We start from the raw sequence: 22,989 nt of genomic DNA, 5'->3' as shown, positions 1-22,989 counted from the left end.
AAACATTTTTACATGTTTCATTGAACATTTTGTATTGAAGTGTAGCTAAATGGTATAATGTGGCTCATATACCGTAACTTTCTTTTTATGTAAACATTTTCTAAGATAAGATTTCTTTAATTCTTTTACATTTACATAAGCATTTGAAACATACGAAATATTTTGCTGTCAGTAAATAAATTTTAAAAGCTTGGCTCATCCGTTCGTACAAAAAACTTAAACTGTAAATAAAATTAAGGTTTAAAAAAGTGTAACTCAATAAGTCTAAAAGTTTAACTTTTATTATTAGAAACTTGTATATGTTGTGTTATAAACACGATTAAATATGGAAATCTTGAGAATACAGATAATATTCATAGAAAAGAAATAATATTACAGTGTAATAAGATAAAATTCACAATTTACAAAGTTAGCCAATTAATTTGAAGCGCCAAAAAAATTACATTCCACTAACAAATTCTAGCAATGTCAATAAGCGTATCACAAACTTTGTTATTCTTCATAACAAGGAAGACAGGTATTGCCGCAATCCGAACTTCAGTAATTTAGCAAATCGCTCCAACAAGAACTTCCAACTTTATAGAAGTTTGTACGAATGGCCTTATAAAGCCCTCTCAGTGATATTGATAGGATATATTTTGTTGAAAGTCAAAGATGATAACAACAATGGTCCCAAAATACTTTCACACAAATCAAAATACTAGGATTCGTATTGATTTTTATTTTCACAATTTTTTTGTATTATCATTTTTTAAAGTTTCGGCGTTTCAACTACAACATATTTGTAAATACTTAAAAAAGAGCTACAAGACAAGATACATTTAATGTTGTTTGCAACAACTTTACTGATTTAGAGAACACAAACTTCGTTTTTATAATTCGGTTAGTTATATTGGTGCCAAAATCTTAAACGACCGTCCGTCATTTAAGTGCAGCTTATATATCGCTTTAGAAATAACAATCTAGTAAAAACAACGGAACTTTAACGTATATTACCAGAAGAACATTTATTTCCTAAGATTCTCATCTTAGCCGTAAAGTAAATTTTAATAAGATGTAGGCCTTTCCTTATAATTGTAGTTTCAGCAATTTTATAACAATAGTCTATTAGAACTCAAAAAAAAATACTCGTTATACATAGGTATAGGTATACATTTACTTTTCATAACCTCTAGGTAGAGGTTATGAAAAGTAATGTGTTTTCTTTTGTGACGAAATTGCCTCGAAATACTTACAGTGTGCGAAAATCAAAGAATCTGGCGAAATTTAAAAGTGAAGACTGTACAAGCCTCTGAAAAGCAACCTGGTTAAATGAATTTTTTATAAAAAGTAATGATAGGGAAATCTCCATTAGCCCTTTCTCTCTCTCTCTACTCAATAAGGTTTTTTAATTACTACTAAACAATCACTTAAATCACTCCAGTTTCCTCTTATTATTATATATCCGTTATCATTATCCAAACACAATTAAATGAAGGTATTATTCAAGAGGAAGTTCAATTTATTGTTTTTAAATATTGCCTCATAACAATAACAGTTTTATATTCGTAAATTAATTCATAACAGTCACCTAACATTTCATACTCTTCTTTTATCGGTAAGGACAACATGCACAAAACGTATTACTTTAATATAATTGAAATCATGTTAAACACGTTACCTGTATATAAAATAGTTTTCACCAGACGTCCTTCAACTAATACTAAGGTGGTTTAAAATGTAAAGACATTTTACTGAACATAATTAATAAAAATATTGACATTCAGAATTAGCGACAAGACAAGGTTGGATCAAAAAATATCCTTAGATCTTCTTCGTCGTAATATTTCACTGCTTTGTCGTTGTAATTCAAAGCTTCGCATATTCTACATAAATGATACGATCTAGTTCCAAAATATCCATGCTCATTTTTTACCTCAAAGTCATTTCTCCATCGATGAAATCTTAGAATTTTTTTAAGATCTTCACTTATTTCAACCATATGCTCCGCTAATTGTTGCGGATTATCATAATTGTCGATGTGTAAAAACGAATCAGGCGGTAGAAGCCCCTCACAGCAGTCTATGGAAGGCCCCATAATGACAGGTATAGCACCTTTGCTATAAGCATTGTAAAATAATTTTTCTGTCATGTACTCGTGACACTGTGTGTTTTCGAACACTAAGTAAAAAAGATATTTCGATACAAGATTACAGTCAGACCGAAAGTGACCAGGACAGCTGAAATAGAAAATAAAACATTTATAAAAAAAAATAATGCATTCATATATTTACATGAAAATTAAAATACCTATTTTTGTTATTCTTAGAACATTTTCCATAAACATCAACGGTCAAATATTCCTGTAATTTCTGTAAATATTCTGTTCTACGGGGCACCCCACAGTGGGACATAAGGATAGAAGCTAACACGTCCTTGCGTTTATTTTCCCAGTACGGAACCAATGATGCCAGAGATTCATATGTTATTTGATTCAGAACCGCTTTTTTCAAGGGTACCGTTCGGCCGTAAGGAACAGGCACGTCGGAATCGCTCCTAGAAAATATTTGCCGATAAATCAAAGTATAAGCGAGGTTAGTGATAGAGAAAATTGCGTATATATTTTTCTTTTTTTGATCGACGTACTACGAAGCAATTTGTGGAACATTTGGCATTGGCATTTATTTTTTGTCCTTGTACGTAGAACAAATCAATTTACTATTGTTACTTCGTTAGGCATAAATAAAAGTGTAACGAAAATGTAAATTATATAAATAAAGTTTATTAAACGTGATTAATTTGTCAGTAATTAAACACATACAAGTATTAAATATTATTATTGCTTTAAGCTGTAATACCTGTAAGTCATTGACCAATTGAACATATTTGATAGGTCTTTTAATTTAGGTTTATTAACCGCAGCGTAAAATGCGTTTTGTGGAGACTCATCATTCAAAAAGATCCACCTTTGAGTTAAATTTCTTGTTGTCGTATTTGGAAACAGACCCTTTAGTACGTGGACTATTACAGCGTCGGCTAATAACAACTTCTCATCGTCGCCTGTAAATTTACAGTTTTTTACGCTGCAATCTTCTAACGGATCAAGTGGCCTAAAAACATTAACAATGTTTATTATAATTTCTTCAAACAAAAAAGAATCTCTGTCGTGATTACTAATTATTATTGATAGAATATCGGCACTTATTAAAGTGATATGAACATTATCTACATTAAACATTAAAAGCAAATTTAACAAAAAATCATCATCATTATAACCAGCCTATCGAAGCCCACTGCTGAGCAAAAGCCTCTTCTCGTAAGAAGACGGTTAGAGCATTTATCACCATGCTTGCTCAAGACGGGTTGGCGATTTCAATCTTATAATTTGTAATTATAAGAACAGCTTTCCTCACGATGTTTTCCTTAACCGTCTGTAAGTGGTGTCTAAATACTCTTAGAAAGTACATATGGCTCGGAAAAGCTCACATTGGTATTTGTCAGGTTTCGAACCCGCCCTCACGTATGAGTGGCGGGCCTTTAACCTCCAGGCCACCACGACTTTAAAAAAAATATATGGATAAAATATCCGAATGATAGGTTTTTCGAATTTTTAAAATTTCTTTGTCTCTTAAATTTTAACATTATAACGTCGAGTTATAGGATTTCTTTTGGAATGTGATATTTTTTCTAATTGCAAACTCTACATATATTATGGGTAAATTCATTTAAAGAGGACAGCGTAAAAGTTGAGATGGCATAGTTTATATTACATATAATAAATATACATGTATTGTATTTGTAATACTTGCACGGAGGATTCATTTCTCTTGAACTAATTTGTTAAATTGAGATAACGCTGCGCAACAACAGTAGTTCTAAATTAGGCTGCAAACACATTGCAATAAAATATATGGGGTAATTTTGAATATAACATTAAAGAGGGCATAGAAACACATGCACTTTTATTTTTATAAATGCTAGTTATTCAAATTATAATAACTATTTTATATTATTATTAATATACACATAATTGTTAAATACTTAAAAGAAGGACCATGCTCTTAACGTTTAGCTACCACAAGGAAACGCTAAAGTAAGATCCTATATATTTTTATTAGACCGATTTAATCTGTATTTGTTCATAGAAGCATAGAAAAAATAGCAAAAAAATATATATCCTCAAAACTAACCGATTTTTATCAAAACTGTAAATATGACGATTTTTAAGCCATTCCCAGTGTTTCCATATAAGAACTAAAAAAGTCGTATTCCGTTGAGAACCTGCAGGAGATATGGCATCGATTGGATAATTTTTATATAAATATGATCCTAAATTTGATGTCGACCAGGTCTACAACAAAAGAATACAGATATTGTTATAAAAAACTCATTCGATGGTATTTTAAAGTGATAATAATAATTAAAGATATATTTATTTTTCAAATAGTAGAACACGAAAATCAAATTATACCTATTATAATATATATATATATTAATTTTGATTTTAATTTTAATTAAAAAAAATAATTATATTATTATAAAAAATTATATAAAAAAACTTACCTTTCGTCGTTGGTAGTATAATGTCACAAGATCAGTATGAAATTTAGGATCGATAATTTCATCAACCGAATCAATATATAATGATTCGCTTTTAAAATTATTTGTCTTAGTTTCTTGAGAGCCGTAAAATAACATAAGAAACAAACATGCTATAATTAATATAGGAAACACATTGGTATAAAGAGTTCTCTTTAAAAATGCACTTAAAATACGCATTATGTACTGTCATAAAATTATGTTTCCGTTTTATAACATTTTTCACTTCAACACATTCTAGTTTATGTATGTTTAATTTTTTTAAAAACAAATGGTTTTACCATGTATCTTTATATTATCCACAATCGAAATAACTTCGGCCGCACTATCAAAAAGATCAAACACGTTTAATTAAGATAACGAAAACAATCCCAGCAAGTCAATCAGAGAGATAAGTTACACGGAACGCGAGCACATTTAATATGGACATACAAACGTACAGGCGTACCGCGTTTAACTAAAACATACATTGTTAACAAAATGTAAATTTTATGTTATAATTATCTACGAACAATAAAATGTAAAATCAATTTTACGTTTGCGCCAAGGCCAAATTTATTTCAATTATTTGCTTTAAACATTTTCTTTGGTATTGTCATGCGAACACAATGGTATTCAGTTTGCCTCAGTCTCACGATATATTTTGAATAACTTGTGCTTAATAGGTTTATCTTTTCGGTTGCAGTGAAAACGACAAATATATAAAACACTTGTTATAATGTGTTGCTGAATAAAATTAATACCTACATACAAAGAATACTGTCAATACAAAAGTACCAACATGTTGCAGTTAAATACATTTTATAAAATTAATTAGGTATCCTGAAGATTTGTTGGAAAACTGGAAATTTCAAATTTGTCTTCTTCTGAATTAACCTGCGATGAGACGAAAACAAACAAAAAGCGATTACAAATATTAATATATGTGAAGACACAATGATGATTCATAACGAATAATTAAAACCCATCTGAAAAATATAAACCTATGTAAAGAAACAAATATGAAGAATTTATCTAAATAAGTGAATTGTTGAAAACATTTACAGCAAAAAAATATATATCACTTATCACTTTTTAGGCACTTTCTTTAAATATAAGTCTTTTTTATATAGGTCTGTATCCATCTAGATTAATCTTCCTTGATAATTTCCAAATGGAAAATATTTTAGTGTTTTTAGTTATCATGTTCCCAGTTTCAATCATGATATGAATGTTATTGCAATTATGAAATCATTGCATTCAATTAAACCAGACGATATTTGAGTACAATACAAAAACATGGCCAACATTAACAAAAGCAAACGTTAACAGAGAGCATTTCATAAGGTCACCTTTAACGATGGGTACTAGAAGCAATTTTTTTTTTATTGGACCTTTGTTATAAATAATCTGTATAACGGAATAAAATAAAGTATGTACATAATTATAATAACAATATCATTAATTGCATTCCACACTTATAGTAAATTAGTAAAAAAATGTGTCTTAAAAAGATTGTATAAACCAAGGCGGTTTTTTCGCTTAATAGAGATATTTTCCAGACGACGATAATAGTTAGATAAAATTTAGATCGTAGTTAGCAAAGAATAATATTATTTTACACGTACATATTATATATTATAAATTACAATAGATAAATATTATATTTTATACCTTTATATATAAACCCGTTCATAATAAATTCATACTTAATTATAACTTCCCACAAGTAAGATAAAATATAATATACAAAATTATTTCTTAATCTGTTGCGTTTTTTTTTTATTAGACTTTATTTTCTACCAAATAATCTACGGACAACCACATGCTATTAATAATAGGGATAACGTTTACAATTGACCCGTTTAGAAAAAATTCTAACGTCGAGAAAGACAAACAAAAATCTTATTTAAATACAAATTGCTTCAATTGACAAACAATTATATTTTTTATTGAATCCTAAATATAAATCAATAAAAATAATTTAAAAGACAATAAGAACGCTACGACATATAGCTATCTAATAAAATTTGCAATAGCCAATTCAATTGACAATCCTCAATTTTTATATTAATTTATTAAATAATATGTCATCAATAATAAGTTCATTTAAGTGGTAGGCTGATAAAATATTTTTTTTTTAATTACGTAATAAATATCGCGTTTTTAATCCTTATAAGTGGTCTAGACGTTGATCCATATATTTTTGATGGCAGTATATTAAATACAGTATGCAATATATCATAAATCATAATCATTCAGATGATAGATGCATGTTGAAAACTAAACGCAATATTAATTTTCATATCATATCAAAATACAAATACCGTTGAACACTTGTATTAGACAACAAAAGTATCACATGGTCATTGGTGGCGTTATATTGGCCTTGACCTTGTTATTTCGAGCAATAGTTGAAAGAAAATCTTTCAGGCGTTGTCAAAAATGTTCATTTTGAAGACAATAAATACAGAAAAATATGAGAGCAAAATCGCTTTCTTGTCACTTTGACACATTAACTGTAAGGCGTTAACAGAGAATTAGAAGTACTTGTGACTTGTGAGTTGTGGTAAGGCCGTTAGCAAATATAATGACGAAAAATTATAATAAGATTCGTATCGTAAACAATATAACATAATTAAGCAGATTGTCCTTTAAAATGACCATTTAACCAAATCATTGAATAGTATCTGTATAATCAAATCAATTAATAGTATTATAATTATAATATAAATAAAATAATCAAATCAAAGCACAAAACCTATAAAATATCTTGTCTATATTTTTCCTCTCTTGGGTTTTACATAAAAATAATTCAATAGTAAGGGCATCGTACCTATATCAATATAGCAATATATCAACAAAATTATTTCATTAACTTGTTACATTACTAAATAATTATGTTTCTTACATTAATAGAGTCGAAAACTTTCAGCATTCCATAGATTTACCGTGTGGGGGCCGGATCCATCGCGTTGCAGGGAGAGGAGCTTAAAGCAAGCTCCTCTCTCTACCTAACCAAATTTGAAACGAACCTACTAGAGCTAGCTAATTTATATAACAGTACGTATTTGTATAAAAATTACAATCGAATTGCTTTTTCTGTTTTGGTAATTCCCCATCTGATAAAAGATTTCATTGTTAGATGTTACCAGTATAAAAATACTTCAAGCTGCAAATATTTATAAGCAAATTTTCGATTAAAAAAACATAATCAATACAATAAATATACTGTAAATATACACCGTAATGCTAATAAATTATAAAGAATCATTAAAAATGATGAATTTTGTTCAATATGATATGAAATTGAATCCTATCTGCCCTGATTTACATAATAATATGATATAGCAACTCAGATTCCCGTTGTCATAACATATTGATAATAGAAATTATAAAGTTCAAACTTCAAGAATCTACACGACACTTGCAAAACATACTGTGTCCGTCTTTGCACGGAAGAAGGCCATATTTTAACAAACAAACAAACTTCAAAGAAAAGAGAATAAGTATAACAGTGTCGTTTTCAGTTTTGTTGGTTGATGTGATATGATTAAAACAAATATTTATTCAGTTTTTTTCATTCAAGAAGTGACATATTATTTAAATTCTTGATTAAAAAACAAATATAAATCGGTTTTTTAAGACATTGATGTGATTTACAAAACCATTTATTGTTTTTTGTTTTGTTGATGAAATATTCAGTAAGTGCCTTTTAATTATGGCTGAGATTGACAAAGCGGTCCTCATGTCTCTCGAACCATCTCATAATCTGGAGACAACATTAGAAAATGGAAACGATGGAAATGATTTTCCGAGGATGAGTCCAGTGCAAATACAACAAGAATATTATGAAAATCTTCCTGATTGTGATTGGATTAAGTATGTTATTTTAAAACTTTTTATTCTAGTTAGGTCTACATCTTGAGGTGATACCAAATTCTTATAATAATTGTTTTATAATCCTTATTCAGCTATGCATATATGTGCAATGAATTTTTTCCTTCCATCATAAAACACCTTTTTAGTTGATGATGCAATATGACGGAAAATTAAGAAGTAATGAAATATTTTACTAAAATTGGTCCTAATTTATATTGATTATTATCCTCTTTTTATATAGATATGAGTATGCTGAAAGAAAATATTTATTACAAAATGTGGCATTTGCATTATTTGGAAGTCCAACAGCCGAAGGGGATATGGCTCTGAACTCTGGAAACATACAACTGGAAGGTTACACATCACGACAAAGGGAACAAGTTATGAAAGTTTATAAATCAATCTGCAAGCAAAGTAAGTTTTTCATCACTCACAAGCCCTAAACTAAATTAATAATATCATTGTTACTAAAAAAAAATGTGTTATATAATAATTGATACCAAATTAATTAAATTTAATTATATATGGATATAATTATCTCCTTAATAAAGATAAGATAATCACATTTCTAAATTTCAGACAAAATTTTTTGTCTATTATAGATTTTTTTTTTAATTTTTTCAATCATTAACTAATTAAAAAACTTTATACCCACATGTGTTTCTTATATTTTCTTTTAATGCTAACATAAAACATAAATTCATATGTAATATTTCAGGTAAATATGCACAAAATGATTCAGACATTTACATGTCAGTATTATTAATTGTATGTGGAAAACCAAAGGCTCTTAAGTTTTACGAACTTGAACCATCCAATTATTGGCTAGATTTGCACCAAAGAACAGATATTGACATTTGGTGCACAGCTGTATTCAAGATAAGGAAATGTGTACCAACTGTAGTTGGAGGTACATTAAAGCATTTATATCATAATTAAATACTATTAATTATTTTGTATACATAATTATTTTTTTTTCTGGATAGTATGCTGTTAATTTTTTGACTAGCCGATTAATGCCTGTATTTCAGTTCCAAGGTTTTTGTCTATATTGAAATACAATTCTAAAGTACTCTGATGATGAATACTAAAATGTATGTCATTCAGTATTGATTATACTTCTCCCTTTTTAATTGAACTGTTAAACTGCTTTGAATGTTGAACCGTTGGATTTAATTATTTTTATTACTATAATTATTAATTAGTTCTGTTCTTTATTTCTAGCAAATTCTTGTAAGGTTTATGTTGATGAGAATGGCAGGGTTTACCAATCTTGGGAGTCATATTTAAAAGATAACACATTACCTAAATGTGTTATTATCGCTCCAGAAAATGGTGAATATAATGGAGTTGTTACTGAGGTGAGTTGGTGTTGTACATTTTTATTTTTAAACTTTCATACACTATTTGAATAAATTTGTATATAAATGATTTCCCAATGTATATAGATCCAAAGATATTATTTTAATAATTTATTTATTTATTTATTATAAAACAATTTGGAAAAAATAAATTATTATTATTATTGCCTGCCATATACCTCAGGTGACAACAAATTAAATATATATAAATAAATAAATATATATATTATATTTCTTTCAGGGGGATCACATGTTTGCAGTGAAGCTAACAGTGGCACCATCGCCTTCATTGGGGTTAAAGGCCAGAGTTCTAAGTTCAGTGGACACGGCTAGCACCGTTGCTACATTAGGTGCTGTAGGTGTACTCGGTGTTGCTGCATTCACACCTGTGGGGCCGGTAGTGCTTGCTGGTGCCGCTGTAGCAACTGTTGCTACGGGAGTCTACGGCCTTTTCAGATCATCACTGCACCTCCATGATAGAAAGATTCATGAACAGGTGGATTGGTTGTTTTATATATAAACTATTATGCTAGTAATAAATTAATTTTTAAATTTGCTATGACAACACTGAACACAGTAAACCACCTCTTATTTCTATCAAGTTAAGAAATTGGTTAAGATTTCTTACTTAACTTAATTAGAATCTTATTTGTTGCTTAAATAATAATTTGACAACTATCCTTTTGTGTGTTCCAGACTTTGAGTCCCACAGACCCCGAAGCCCGTGGTAGTTGGCTAAACATAGCTGCCTCTAGCGTGGGACTTGCCGCAGGTGCTGCTAGCACTTTACTGTCCAAATCAGCAGCTGCTGGCACCAATCTGACAAAGGTTTTTTATCCATTTGTATATATAACTTTTTGATTTTTTTTTCTTTATTTATGTAAAACATATGAAAAATAAAATTTAAATTGAATGGAGTTAACAGTAGTTGAACCTGTCTCTTTAAGCGATGTCTTCCAACTACCTGTAAATATGAGAGAGAAAATGTTTTATAAGTACACAAATATTTATCCTTATAATAAAGTATATACTTATAGTAAAGTACGTATACCCTTGCTCAAAGTGCATTATATACATACAAATATATAAATACATATGTATATATAGCTTCGGTAGATCATCTACTATTAATAAAGTTTACTTTCTTAAGATACTCCAAGGTGACGTCATCGGATTATGATGGCGTAACTTTATATTTGCATATTACGGCGTTGGCTATAAATAAGTACATACATGTTTATATAGACATTAGTCACGTATTTGCTATAAATTTTTCTTTGCCTCCCGACTAAAAGAATAAAGTCCAATTTTATATATGCGTATATTGTTACAAATTATTTTTCATACTAAACTACTGGTAAATATCACTTAATTTTGGCTATATCTTTATAATGTATGGAAACAATAGCATAAGTATTTATAACCTATATAATCACTTTCTTTGTAGACGGGTCAAGCTTTGGCAGTGTCGGTTGAAGTTCTACGCCATGCGAATATAATAACAGGTGGAATGGGTGTTCTGAACAGCTTAGTACACATAATTGTCAAGGTATGAAAATTTTATTTATTATACATTCGGTTATCATATATCTGAAGTACATTGTAAGTTTACACTTTGAAGAAAATAAAAATATATTATTTCATAAATGTAACATTTTTTTTAACATAACAAAGTAACATTCAAAGGCCTATTTTTAATTATCCATCATATGTCTATTAATTTTTTTTTTATCGTGATCTCTTAATTATTGAAAACTATATCTAATCTAAAACTAAATCTATATTATATTATTATTTTTGTTAATGACAAATACAGTTTTTCTTGCCATATGATATATTTTTCTTTATATTTTGTCGTAGATATTTAGTCTATACTAGAAAGGCTAAAGTTTTAACCTATTCTGACTCTTTTAAATTTTATATTATGAATTTCAAATCAACGATAAATCAGTATTGAAAATTTTATTTGAAGCTTTCTCTTAAATCAATTTCATAAAAAAAAATGTATATATATACCAAAGTTGGTTGTCTCAAAGTTTCTGGTTGCTTCTTTATCGACCTCATATTATTTCTGTAGGAGTCAATTTAATTCAACTTATAAGTATAGATAGCGGTAATAGTACCATGTATATACATGTTTCAGTACACAAAGCACGGCGAGAAGCCAACAACCCTCGAGTTGTTCCAATTCTCAGCGGCAACACTCTTCTTCTGTCATGCTGTGGTATCAAACAAAACAGCACAAAATATCGTAGAAGATGCCCAAGCTAGCACTATTAACGAATATCGAACTACTCTAAGAAGCAATAAGCACAGGTGATGTATAATTTGCATTGTCAAACCTAAAAGTTAGTTTCTTATTAGTGCTTAGTTTCTTATACTTCTTATTAGTGCTTACGTTAGTAAGATTTAGATAAGATAGTAAGATAATTTTCAAAGAAAATATTTAAGTATATAAGTGTAATAAGGTATTTTTTCCATTATATATCTCCAGAGACTAATTAAAAAACTTCTTTGCACACCCTCAATAAAATACTATACTAGGTATGGACATGCTTAAGTAATGACTTTAATTAATAAGCATTTAAAGTCATTACACTAAACCACTTGGCTTTGACTTTAATATGTTTTACATATCAATATTAATGTGCAACTATTTAGTTATGTATGGATAATATTGTGAAGTGTAGTAGTATAATGAAACATCATCTTTTTTTATGAAAACTAAATCTGTTCTTAAAAACGATTTATTTTATTTCATAGGAAGATATTCGATAAAATCAGCGCCGAATCCCGTAGAGTCAGTGGCACGATCCAGGGTAACGTTGAAGTGATCCGAGGCATCAAGAATATTGCAAACAAGGACCAGTACTTTGCCGATGTTCTGAAGATAAACAAAGACGTCAATCAGCACAAACTAAGGATATCTATGACAGCAGACGGCCAGGTTAAATTGAACGCTGTGCACAAATTTAATCCTTCAGAGCTATACAATTTAGGGAATGAGGGTAGGTCGCAATTATTCTCATCGATAGGGCCAGCTACCGTCACCACTCCTAATGTTTCAACACGAGTGGTACCTTCAGTTAATGCAGTAGCAGGATATATTGATGGTGAGGAAGAACCAAGCTTCCTGGTTGGAATCCATCCAGGGGAAATAATTCAAATCGGCTCTTTATTGATTCGTGTTAGTTCTTCGGGTGCTGAGAATATATCATTGATGTTAGAAAACCTCAGTCAGAATGCGTACGCCAATCTGATGACGGTTGCATTCAACCTCCTATCGAAATTGTTACCAGAGGAAATAGCAAAGCTGAGGCTGCTGAGTCCCGATGAGGACTTGATTTTCCAGATTGTTAAATTTGTTTTCAATTATCTAAGACACCAACGCCCTCTAGGTGAGGCGTCCGACAACGATAACGGCATAGTCGTTATTCTGAAAGAGTTCTTCCAAAACGGCGTCGTCCGACAAGACACCATACTAAAATTAAAAGACAATCTCATAAATTGGATGAACGCCGAAATTGACGAGAGGCGTAGATTATACCCAAATAAGATACTCATCAGATGTCAAACATGTGATGGAGTGAGATATGCTTGAATTTAAAGTTTTACATGCAAAACTATTTTACATAGAAATAATTATATTTGTTAAACTTTTACCCATCATTATGTATAAATCTAAGGGACATATCAATATGTGATCATTTTTATACATATTATAAAATAATTGCTATAATTTTTTTTAGATGCCTTTAAAATTGTATACCAAAAAACAGCACTTATGTATAAGACATATATTAGAGCTTATTATATATTATTATAAACTAGCTTTTATTGTCATATATAAAATTACCATGTGTTTATTTAAGACAATGTTATAAAACGTGAATTATATTAAGATACGAGAGTTATGATTTTATTAAGTCACTATTAGAAATTAATCAAATATATTTAAATTTATTTACATTTTTAATTGATATAAGTATGTTATAAAGCTATACTGGCTATGACTCAGGTTATTCATCCACGGAGATGATTTCGGCAACCGAAAGTCCGATCGAGTCGAGGTTTTTTTGGTCGATAGACGAGTTATCTGGGGTGAATTTTATCAAAAAATTAGGATGGACCATCAATTTCAATTTTAGGGTCAGTATACGGAACCCATGTCCAAAAAACGCTACGGTACCCTCCACTCAACTTGCACCGAGAGCCTTTTTTTCTAGCGAAGCGAGAAACGAATGCGAAGCTGCATCTCCGAGCGTATTTTTATGGTAAATCCAGTTTTTAATATCTGTGATAAAATATTTATCATTGGCTATTTTAAATTGATTGGAAACACAATTATTGTGCCTTGGCTGTTTGTAATGTTCCTTGTATTATTAAAGTATAAATATGGGCTTATGATTTTATTTTAATAAATGAATATAATGTTAGTATGCATTGTTTTATTTTATTTTGAAGTCACATTTATTTGGTATGTGTATCAGAACTATTAATCAAGACTTCAAACGGCTGCTAAGTAGTAAATAAGCGGCAAAATTCAGGAGCCATATTTAATTTTCTTAATTAATAATTTAATTTTCTATATGAAGTTACATTTAATTGCCTATTATACTATATTATAATGTCTGGAAAAAGGGATCATTGCAATATTTTAGTGATTGACTACGCGGTTTTTAATGGTTACTTGATTTATTTATTTATTCTCTAAAAAACGTTACATTCATGCATAAATATGCCGTCAATATTAACAAAATAAGATACGAGGATATTTGTTTGGAGACACCAGAATTTTATGTTGCTCACATTCTTAGTATTAGCAATGTATTTATTACCTTTACAGATACTACATATGATGTATTCAGATTACTTTCTATCTCACTGAGAAAGTTAGTTTTACTTGAACTCTTGAAGCAAGGAGACTACAAAGATACGTATATTTCTTGTTTAACGGCTTCTGAAACATCAGAATACACCTAATTTTATAACGATCTATATATATAATAATAATTTTATAACGATCGTTTATAAAATTATCATAAAAAGCCACAGATTAAAAATTTATAAATAAAGTTGCTCTGACAGTACTGCAGGAATAACCTTTATATAAATTTTCAAAATCTTTTCAATTCAACTGACGTTCTCATAACTGACAAGTGTGCATTTATTTTTAGTGTCTGCTATTGCGCCTTTAATCCACTGGTGTATAGCAAATATATAATAATATGATATAAATTGTAAGAATTAATCTAACCAAGACTTATTAATAACAACTGTAAAAAAAGTACTCCTTTAGGATTTTTCTTTTTTAGGTTTTATTTTCCCTGCACGACATATAGGTTTTATAGACGCTGAACGATTATCACTGACTAGATCACAAATAAACAGTTCGACCACAAATTCCACAAACTTATAAATGCACACAAAAATCCTGCTTTATTGTGAACAGTAAAAATTTTAATGTCGTTGTTTAAAATGAATTGTAAAAGTTGAAATAGGGAAGCGTTTAAGTGAAGCCCGAAATATACGCTAATATTTAAAATTTCACTTGGATAAATTGCATAGAGTTAAAAGAAATATAACTTTGCTATATTTTATTGTACTGATACAAGATAAAAAACTATTGTACATTTGAAATGATTGGTCCAATCGCAGATTCTTTTTTATCGTCCCCTGCCCCCGGAGGATTATACTCAAAAAATTTTGCAATAAAGTACCTGTAAACAGAAATGTTACAATATTATAAATTATGGTATATGTTGTCTACTTGAGTAAAATTCAGTTTGATGTTTCTTTTGCCTTTCCTATGTTTTTCTGAGAGCAACTAATTAGAATTTACCGAAGCCATAACAGACACAAAAAACATTATTGACGATATCTAATTCAAGTCAATATATAATAGGCCCCTAATAATAGCTTTATAGAACATAGATTTTAGTTAACTAAAAGCGAACCAAACGAGAATCTCAACGGTGATAAGCAAACACGCTGCAAATGTTTGGACGACGACGAATATAGGATTTGATGTGCCTCGTAGAACCGCTGCTAGCAGCGCATCGCTCGCATCGGAGGCAGCCTCTAACGCTGCAACGAGCAACGCAGGGGCTGCTAACCACCGAGCACCACGACGCCACCAGGATTGCTAAAATTAAGTCAGCAGAATACTACTATGTCCCTTTTACCTTATTTGAACGGATGTTTGTAAATTTAAACAAGGACAACCACGGATTCAACCCATACCAGAGTGGTCTGGTACGCAATGTATGGCACAAAAAGGTATGTGTCAAATCACTGTTTAAGTGGTTGGAATAAAATAAAAAATAAGTTATTGCAAAAAGACAAAACTATACAAGATCTTAGGGGATACGACCTATACTCATATTTAATGGGTACCTATTAATTAATTAGGTATTAATTTTTATCGTTGAGTTTGAAAAACCTTACACTTGTATGTATAAACTATTTAAGATGGTAAATCCCATGACTATGAATTTTAATACCGAATTTACACAGTAGGCACCCTAATTTAAACAAGGCAGCGTTTATTAAAAGGAAAAAAAATAGTTTAAATTAAAGAGCATGAATTATGAGTGAATGAACGAACGAGGAATGAAATTTCATTGAGTCATGTGAGAAGAGCAAAAATATTCTCATTTAACACAACCTATAATAATTATATCATAAAACCTTAGACATAACAGCAACGAGCAGCAATAGAGATGTTGTTGCAGTGACAAACGCGCTCAATTTCCCGTAACCCATCATAAGACGTATTGTTGGTTTAGTTATCCTGTAAGAAATAATGCTTAGACATAGCAAACATAAAAAAATATTTTTGCTATCAAGAATGATATTTATAAAGACAGTTACACCAATTATATAATAGTCGTCATTAGATTAAAAAAATAAATAAAGGCATAAATTGCCTACGTACTAAATTTAATTAATAAGAATATCTATAGTTTATAATTTTACTATTTTAAACCCATAAAATTGAGAATCGAATTCTTGTATATTTTATATCTCCAAGGCCTATTAACCTTGGTTCAATTTTAAGAGAGGTAGATTTAGAACAAAACTATTAAAATTGTATAAGAAATTCCGTTAAAATTTTCATATTTTAATCTCTGCAACACATTTAATGCCAAGATTAAAAAGCCTCAAACCTGTTGTTTCCTGTACATGCTGCATATGGGTGTTTAAAGTAATTTAAAAATTCGTATTATATACCTTCTAGCAAAGCTGACATTGTTGAGTTTGTTAGTCACATCGTCATCTTCCATTTCCAACTCTACAGGTTGTGAAGCGAAAGCGCACGCTGACATTGAAACACCCAAAAGTGCAACCAGTAGTGCTCGTAATTTTACACGTATCCCGTCGTCACTTTCGGTATTAGTTGCATTAATCTATAATACATAATTTATTGCATTTTTTTTTATTGCAACCCCTAAAGTACAAAGTCGAACTCGTTTCAAGGTTAATCATACTTATTAATATACGCAATGAGGATATCTTTAGAAATACTAAAACGAATTCATCTTGTCGTAGCAATTTTGTAAGCTTTGACTTGGTGACACCGAATGAGAAAGTCGTGAAAGTGACAATAACAATCCTCTAATAACATGGTATAATAAATTACTCCTGTTAAGAAACTATGGCAATACGCACTTAAAATATAAATTAGAGACTGCGAATGGGCGGTATTAGGTGTAAAAAAATATTTTTAAATTTGGATAGAAATTCTTGATAGGTGTATAAATTGCAAAACTACGACATGGAAAAGCATATATAAATTAAATAAACTTCGGAGTCATCCATACGTACGGTATCCTCGGTGTTATGTTTGTTTCGTATCTGATCCAATATTGAACCGCTTTGCGTTTCCATGTTTAATCGGTACAGGTATTTGTACTCTGCACCCTCCATGCAGAATATTATATCAACTCCATTAGTGTGTCTGAATTAAGTAACTAATTATTGGATATCATAAAAACATGGTTTATTTGTCACATAACAGATGTCACAGGGGATTGCATTATGTTGTAACTCACACTGAAGTAATTTTCTAGGCGGCCTATGACGATTTTTATTTCTTTTTAAAACAGTTTGTTTATTATATGAAACCTTTTATATGATTCAGTTGATATTAAGAGATAAATATATAGTTTTCTTCATAATTTTATACTAATAAAATGTTGGTATTATATTTGGTACAGTTTTTAAAGATCTTTTTTTATATAGCCGTCTAAAGGGAATATTCTTAGCTATTATTGAAACAAAAATAATGAATCTATTTTTATAGTAAGACGTACCTACGTACGTAAAAATGATATACCGTTATTATAATTGAAATATAAAAACTATATTGAGTGGCGTTAATTTGAATAAAGTAGTATTTTAAAATCATTGTGAGGTTAGGGACATACGCGATCTTAAAACAATCCACTAAACGTCAACTATGAAATAACGTTTAAAACTCGACTTTACTTAATGTATTTAGAGAATAGAATACATTTCCCTGGTCCTAAATTATTAATAAGCTTAATATAAATTCTGAAAAAAAAAATTAAATATTAATTAAACCTATTTAAGGTTTACGGCGAAACTGTGATTAAATAACCTTGCTTTTACATTTTTTTTTTATTAAAGAGTGTATTTTTTGTAGGGAATCTTGGGATTTATACGAAGTTTAATTAAAGATTACGAGGTGTTACGTTTACAATAAAAAAAAATCAAGTATTAAACTTATTATAAATAAATGCTTGATACATTTGCAATCGAACATGTAATCGCTTATATTCAAAGATCGCAAAGACACAAATATTGTCTAAAAACACAAAACTCTTGAAGCCAGTTGAAGGTCATCAATAATATAGCTGTTACATTTTGTCGTAATTTATTTAATGATTTAAAGTTCACTTCAATCAGAAACATAAATGTATTAAGAACTTTTACAACCAATATTAATATTTGTCCCGTTAAATGTGGTAAAAACAGAGCTGGATTTTCCTGAAAACAAATCATTAAAATATATACCAACTTCATCTAATGATCAATCTTGACTCTATTATTTTGTTCTTTTTCATCTACGTACTGTCAAGCATCCAAATAAAAGAGACGTATATTGAACGAATCCTAAAGAAGTTGCAATGATTTCCAAATCATGAACAATCATTCTTCTATGATGGGTGCCCGAAATTATTTCTTGATTTGTAAATGGTACCTTTCCTATGCGTTCCTTTAAACGACGTGCGCTGAGACACTGTTGAAAAATATTACCTATTTCTTTTTCAAACACAGAATAAGGATCTCTTTTTCATTATGACCTACTTACCACCCCAAGGATACTATACACATAAGTATACGGCAAGCTGAAGGAAAATGTCGGATAAGAGCAAAACAATTTTGTATGAGACAAGTACGGCTTGAGCATTGGCCTAAGAATTTTGTTAAAAGGTAGCTTCATTGTTTTTTATATTTGAAAATAAAATACTCAGATATATAATACATATTAAAATTGCATTTTTATAATTGTATTTTAATAATTTATTTAGTTTAATGTCAAGAAAACCTATTTTGTGAAATGTCCAAAATGTGTGACGTGTTTTGACACTTAAAATTTCTTTACGGGCGAAATTCAATACAACCTTTAAGTTATAATAAAATCAGTTAGATTGGCTATATTTATGTCATTCATTTGGGTAAAATTCGTTTAAGAAAAAGAAGAATATAATTAGGTTTAAAAAAAATTGTTCACAATACGTCTGCAAAACATGCTATAAAAAAAAAAAAAACAGAACAGATTATGTATTTACACTTCTCAAAATTCTTCAGTATTCCTAATATTTAACCGTTTCATTTGTTTACTAACTTTCTGAACGGCAAATATTAAATTTGTGGTGTAAAAAATATTGTAAAAAGTATTTCTTAGCTTATTTATTTACTTGAATTTTTCTACAGTTTTGCAGAGAAAACATTATTCTTAAAAATATATTTAAAAAAGTGAGAATGGTCTACCATAGTATAATATAATATTTTGAAGCTGTTTAAGGTGATTGTTCTGTTTTATAAAAATTTAAGGCAAAATATTTTTGTGCGAGTACGTACGTGTATGTACATATAAATATTAACCCATCCGTATTTTTAGTCTTGCAAAAATAAAACGTTTTTATTCTTAATTCATTCAAAACCTCTTCCTATTCAAGTTACACAAATGTTAAATATCTTGTGAATATCTTTAGTTTTATACCATTCCTTCACAAGTTGTATATAAAAAAAAATCCAGTCTGCCATTCACCTCTTATCATTATTTTAAGCTGTGTAAGATTAGAACGAAACACCTGTATAGATTCATACATTCACTGATATTAAAATATTATATTAGAAAAATATTGCAATATTTTATCGGTTCTCTTTACTACCCATACTACCCACTAGAATTAAAAATACGTACCTGCATCAAATTAAAAGGCATTCTAGGTCAACTTTTAATATTTCTTAATTTATTTTTTGCGATATACATTTAAATACAATTTTATAAGAGAATTCAATTGAAATAAATATGATAATATCATCAAAGAATTGAACTATTGCAAGGAGTATTATTTTATTGGTTCATTATTCAATTGCAACAAAAATTCACCGCCGAATGTTTAAATTCTTAGCTCACAAAAAGTATGTGGTGTATTTAAAAATAACGAGATAATTTCTATTTTTATACATAGATATTTAGAATAGAATATTTTTAACAAAAGAAATAATAATAAATAAATAATTCATCACACTTTTAAATTACTAAATGGCATCATAAATAACTCGAATATTGTCGCAATATACATCGTCTCTAGAGTATCCAGAACATTGACTAATAAGTGTATCTTTAATAGCGTATTCTGGGTTCATTCTTTGACATCCAGAGGAAAATAGATGGGAGAGAAAAGGATGGTGCTTAGAGGATGTAGCCACGAAATTTCCCTCAGGACTGATAGATAAATAGTTAGATTTTCTGTCATTCTTTCTCACAGACTTTTTCCAAAAAGGTTTCTTCATAGCAAAAGATTCCGACTGTAAGGCTCTTGGCACATAATGCGAAGGTCCTTCATTAAATGAATATCCAGAGGAATCATAGAACAGATACACTTGAGGTAAGTCATAAAGAAACATGGATGCATTTGAAAAAACATCAAAATTATTCTTTAACATTCCATTAATCTCATTAGACAACTTACTGTTACCCTCTGCTTCGATAGTTTTATTGCCTTTACCTATTTCTGTGTGTACATTTACTTTTGAAGAATTTAGGAAATTATTTTCAAATGACTTTTTTAAAGCACTTGAACTATTAATATTAGACTTTAAATCGATCCTTTCAGGATTGCTATAACGTTTTGTCCTATTCTTTGGCTTCAATGAATTACTCTCTTCAATAACAATTGTAGGACTAATTGGTGTATGGAAAAATGTGAAGGTTTCATTCAACATCTGATTTATTGCTTCAAGTAATGAAGAAAATAATTTATTATCTTCCAAATTATCTAAAGATTTAAAAGTATCTGCATATTTAACTGACTCTATTCCATTGTTATGTTGCCTTAAAAGCGTGTTAATCCGATGATCTATTTTCTGATCGCTGTTAAACTGATTATTGAATGCAACCAGATCTAATCCTATACCACCATTTTGCCATGTGGCAAATATCCTTGCATAAAATGGTAGGTAGCTGAGAGCGATTGTTCTCCACTTATATTTTAAAGGTGTCATTGCCATATACTGACTCAAATACAAAATGCTAATGTTAACGTTTTGATATTTTTCTTGAAATTCTATTATCTCACGTCTTTCGTGGCTCTTGAAAAAGTTTTCATGTAGTTGTGGGACCAATCTTTTAATGAATTTTAAATGCCTCGAAGCCAATGGATTTTCAAACGAATCGTCAATTAAAAAATAAACATAAAAACGTAAAAGGGGATACTGTCTTGCCATAAATGAGAGATATCCGGAAAATAGAGAAAAGGGGACGTAAGAATCACGTGATACGATATGATGGTAGAAAACGTCACTAGCAGGCTTCGATTCGTTACATCTTACAATAACAACCGGCTGCCTTGGGTAGACATTAATCGTCCAAGCGTAGAATACCAAGAACGAGATTGCCACCAGAACGATAGTCATCCAGCAAGCAGATACAAATTCTGAAAAAAAAACAGGATATATAATAACAAATTCACATATGTATATATATGCCGTTTTTGTAGTTGTATCTAAAATACAAGTTTTACCGTGCAAATGAATCAAACGCTTAAAATTTTAACAGTACTGAATGAACACTTGGCTATCATAAATTCTAAAGACTAGACTTGTTAAACAATGGTCTATTGTGTTATACTAAAAGATTATGTGTATGTGTAGCAAAACTTTACTACCGGGCCAACGACTACACCACGATTGCTTAGTGCCATTCGCACAAGTGACATTCCATCTTGATGATACAATGGAAGGAGTTGGTTGGGTTCTTGTGACGCTGTCCCCAGCTCCACCATCAACCTTCAGCAAGGGATATTGCTCATCTCTAGGCAACAGCGTTGGATGCTCCATACTATATAATAAAATGAACATTGAAACAAATATTATTTCACAGTTTTTTTTTTAATATTTATTTAATATAAAATCAATTCAATTACCTTAATAAAATAACATCAAAGTATCATTTAAAATTCTGTCGTTATAAATGAATGTGCTAATGTGACATAAAATTTTGGGATTCTTTATTTAAAATTTCTGACACTGATTTTAAGAAATAAAATATATGTTATTATTAATCTATACGAAGTCATAGTTATTAGTTTATAAACACTTTTAAATATTAAAAATTATAAAAACTAGGACTAATTTTTCAGTTTAGTCTTCAAAAAAACCTTGAATAAAAATTTTATTATGTGAAACAATACGCAATATGGTCGATTTGGAAAACATTATGAATACATTTTTCTGTGCAATGTTTTCGGCCAAATAAGCAATAATTTTTTTATACATAATTAGTTTGTAAAGTTTCTGTCTTTATAACACATAACTACATTGACGTCAACGTTAGGAATATGTATTGCAGTCTTAAAAATCATATCACTGAATATTTCAGTTAGCCACTAGTTCATATGATATGAAACGTCTCGTCGTATGATAAGTTAAA

At 29.6% G+C, this 22,989-nt stretch overlaps 4 protein-coding genes across 4 annotated transcripts; 1 reads left to right on the top strand and 3 right to left on the bottom strand.

Annotated features, from left to right (window-relative positions):
• Positions 1-263: 263 nt before the first annotated feature.
• On the bottom strand, positions 264-5,020 carry LOC116776329 (4-galactosyl-N-acetylglucosaminide 3-alpha-L-fucosyltransferase FUT6-like). Its single transcript, XM_032669514.2, has 5 exons — positions 4,543-5,020; positions 4,170-4,330; positions 2,838-3,089; positions 2,290-2,535; positions 264-2,219 (listed from the first exon to the last, which is right to left on the bottom strand). The coding sequence occupies exons 1-5, from the start codon at positions 4,756-4,758 to the stop codon at positions 1,769-1,771; spliced, it is 1,326 nt and encodes a 441-aa protein (XP_032525405.2). The 5' UTR covers positions 4,759-5,020; the 3' UTR covers positions 264-1,768.
• Positions 5,021-7,956: 2,936 nt separating this feature from the next.
• On the top strand, positions 7,957-14,239 carry LOC116773884 (uncharacterized). The gene is made up of 9 exons (XM_061521263.1): positions 7,957-8,439; positions 8,681-8,853; positions 9,158-9,349; positions 9,664-9,800; positions 10,042-10,296; positions 10,497-10,628; positions 11,248-11,349; positions 11,944-12,116; positions 12,564-14,239. The coding sequence occupies exons 1-9, from the start codon at positions 8,279-8,281 to the stop codon at positions 13,399-13,401; spliced, it is 2,163 nt and encodes a 720-aa protein (XP_061377247.1). The 5' UTR covers positions 7,957-8,278; the 3' UTR covers positions 13,402-14,239.
• Positions 14,240-14,568: 329 nt separating this feature from the next.
• On the bottom strand, positions 14,569-19,370 carry LOC116774848 (uncharacterized). Its single transcript, XM_061521264.1, has 7 exons — positions 19,138-19,370; positions 18,898-19,065; positions 17,034-17,209; positions 16,491-16,593; positions 15,758-15,945; positions 15,433-15,520; positions 14,569-14,760 (listed from the first exon to the last, which is right to left on the bottom strand). Exons 1-7 carry the CDS (start codon positions 19,267-19,269, stop codon positions 14,677-14,679), a joined length of 939 nt encoding a protein of 312 aa, XP_061377248.1. The 5' UTR covers positions 19,270-19,370; the 3' UTR covers positions 14,569-14,676.
• A 1,022-nt stretch (positions 19,371-20,392) lies between these two features.
• Positions 20,393-22,617, bottom strand: LOC116774343 (uncharacterized). Its single transcript, XM_032667053.2, has 3 exons — positions 22,484-22,617; positions 22,226-22,398; positions 20,393-21,994 (listed from the first exon to the last, which is right to left on the bottom strand). Exons 2-3 carry the CDS (start codon positions 22,395-22,397, stop codon positions 20,598-20,600), a joined length of 1,569 nt encoding a protein of 522 aa, XP_032522944.2. The 5' UTR covers position 22,398; positions 22,484-22,617; the 3' UTR covers positions 20,393-20,597.
• Positions 22,618-22,989: the final 372 nt, after the last annotated feature.

This window comes from Danaus plexippus, chromosome 8, assembly GCF_018135715.1.
Source record: "Danaus plexippus chromosome 8, MEX_DaPlex, whole genome shotgun sequence".
Classification (NCBI taxonomy): domain Eukaryota; kingdom Metazoa; phylum Arthropoda; class Insecta; order Lepidoptera; family Nymphalidae; genus Danaus; species Danaus plexippus.
This window is presented reverse-complemented; position numbering and strand designations above follow the sequence as displayed.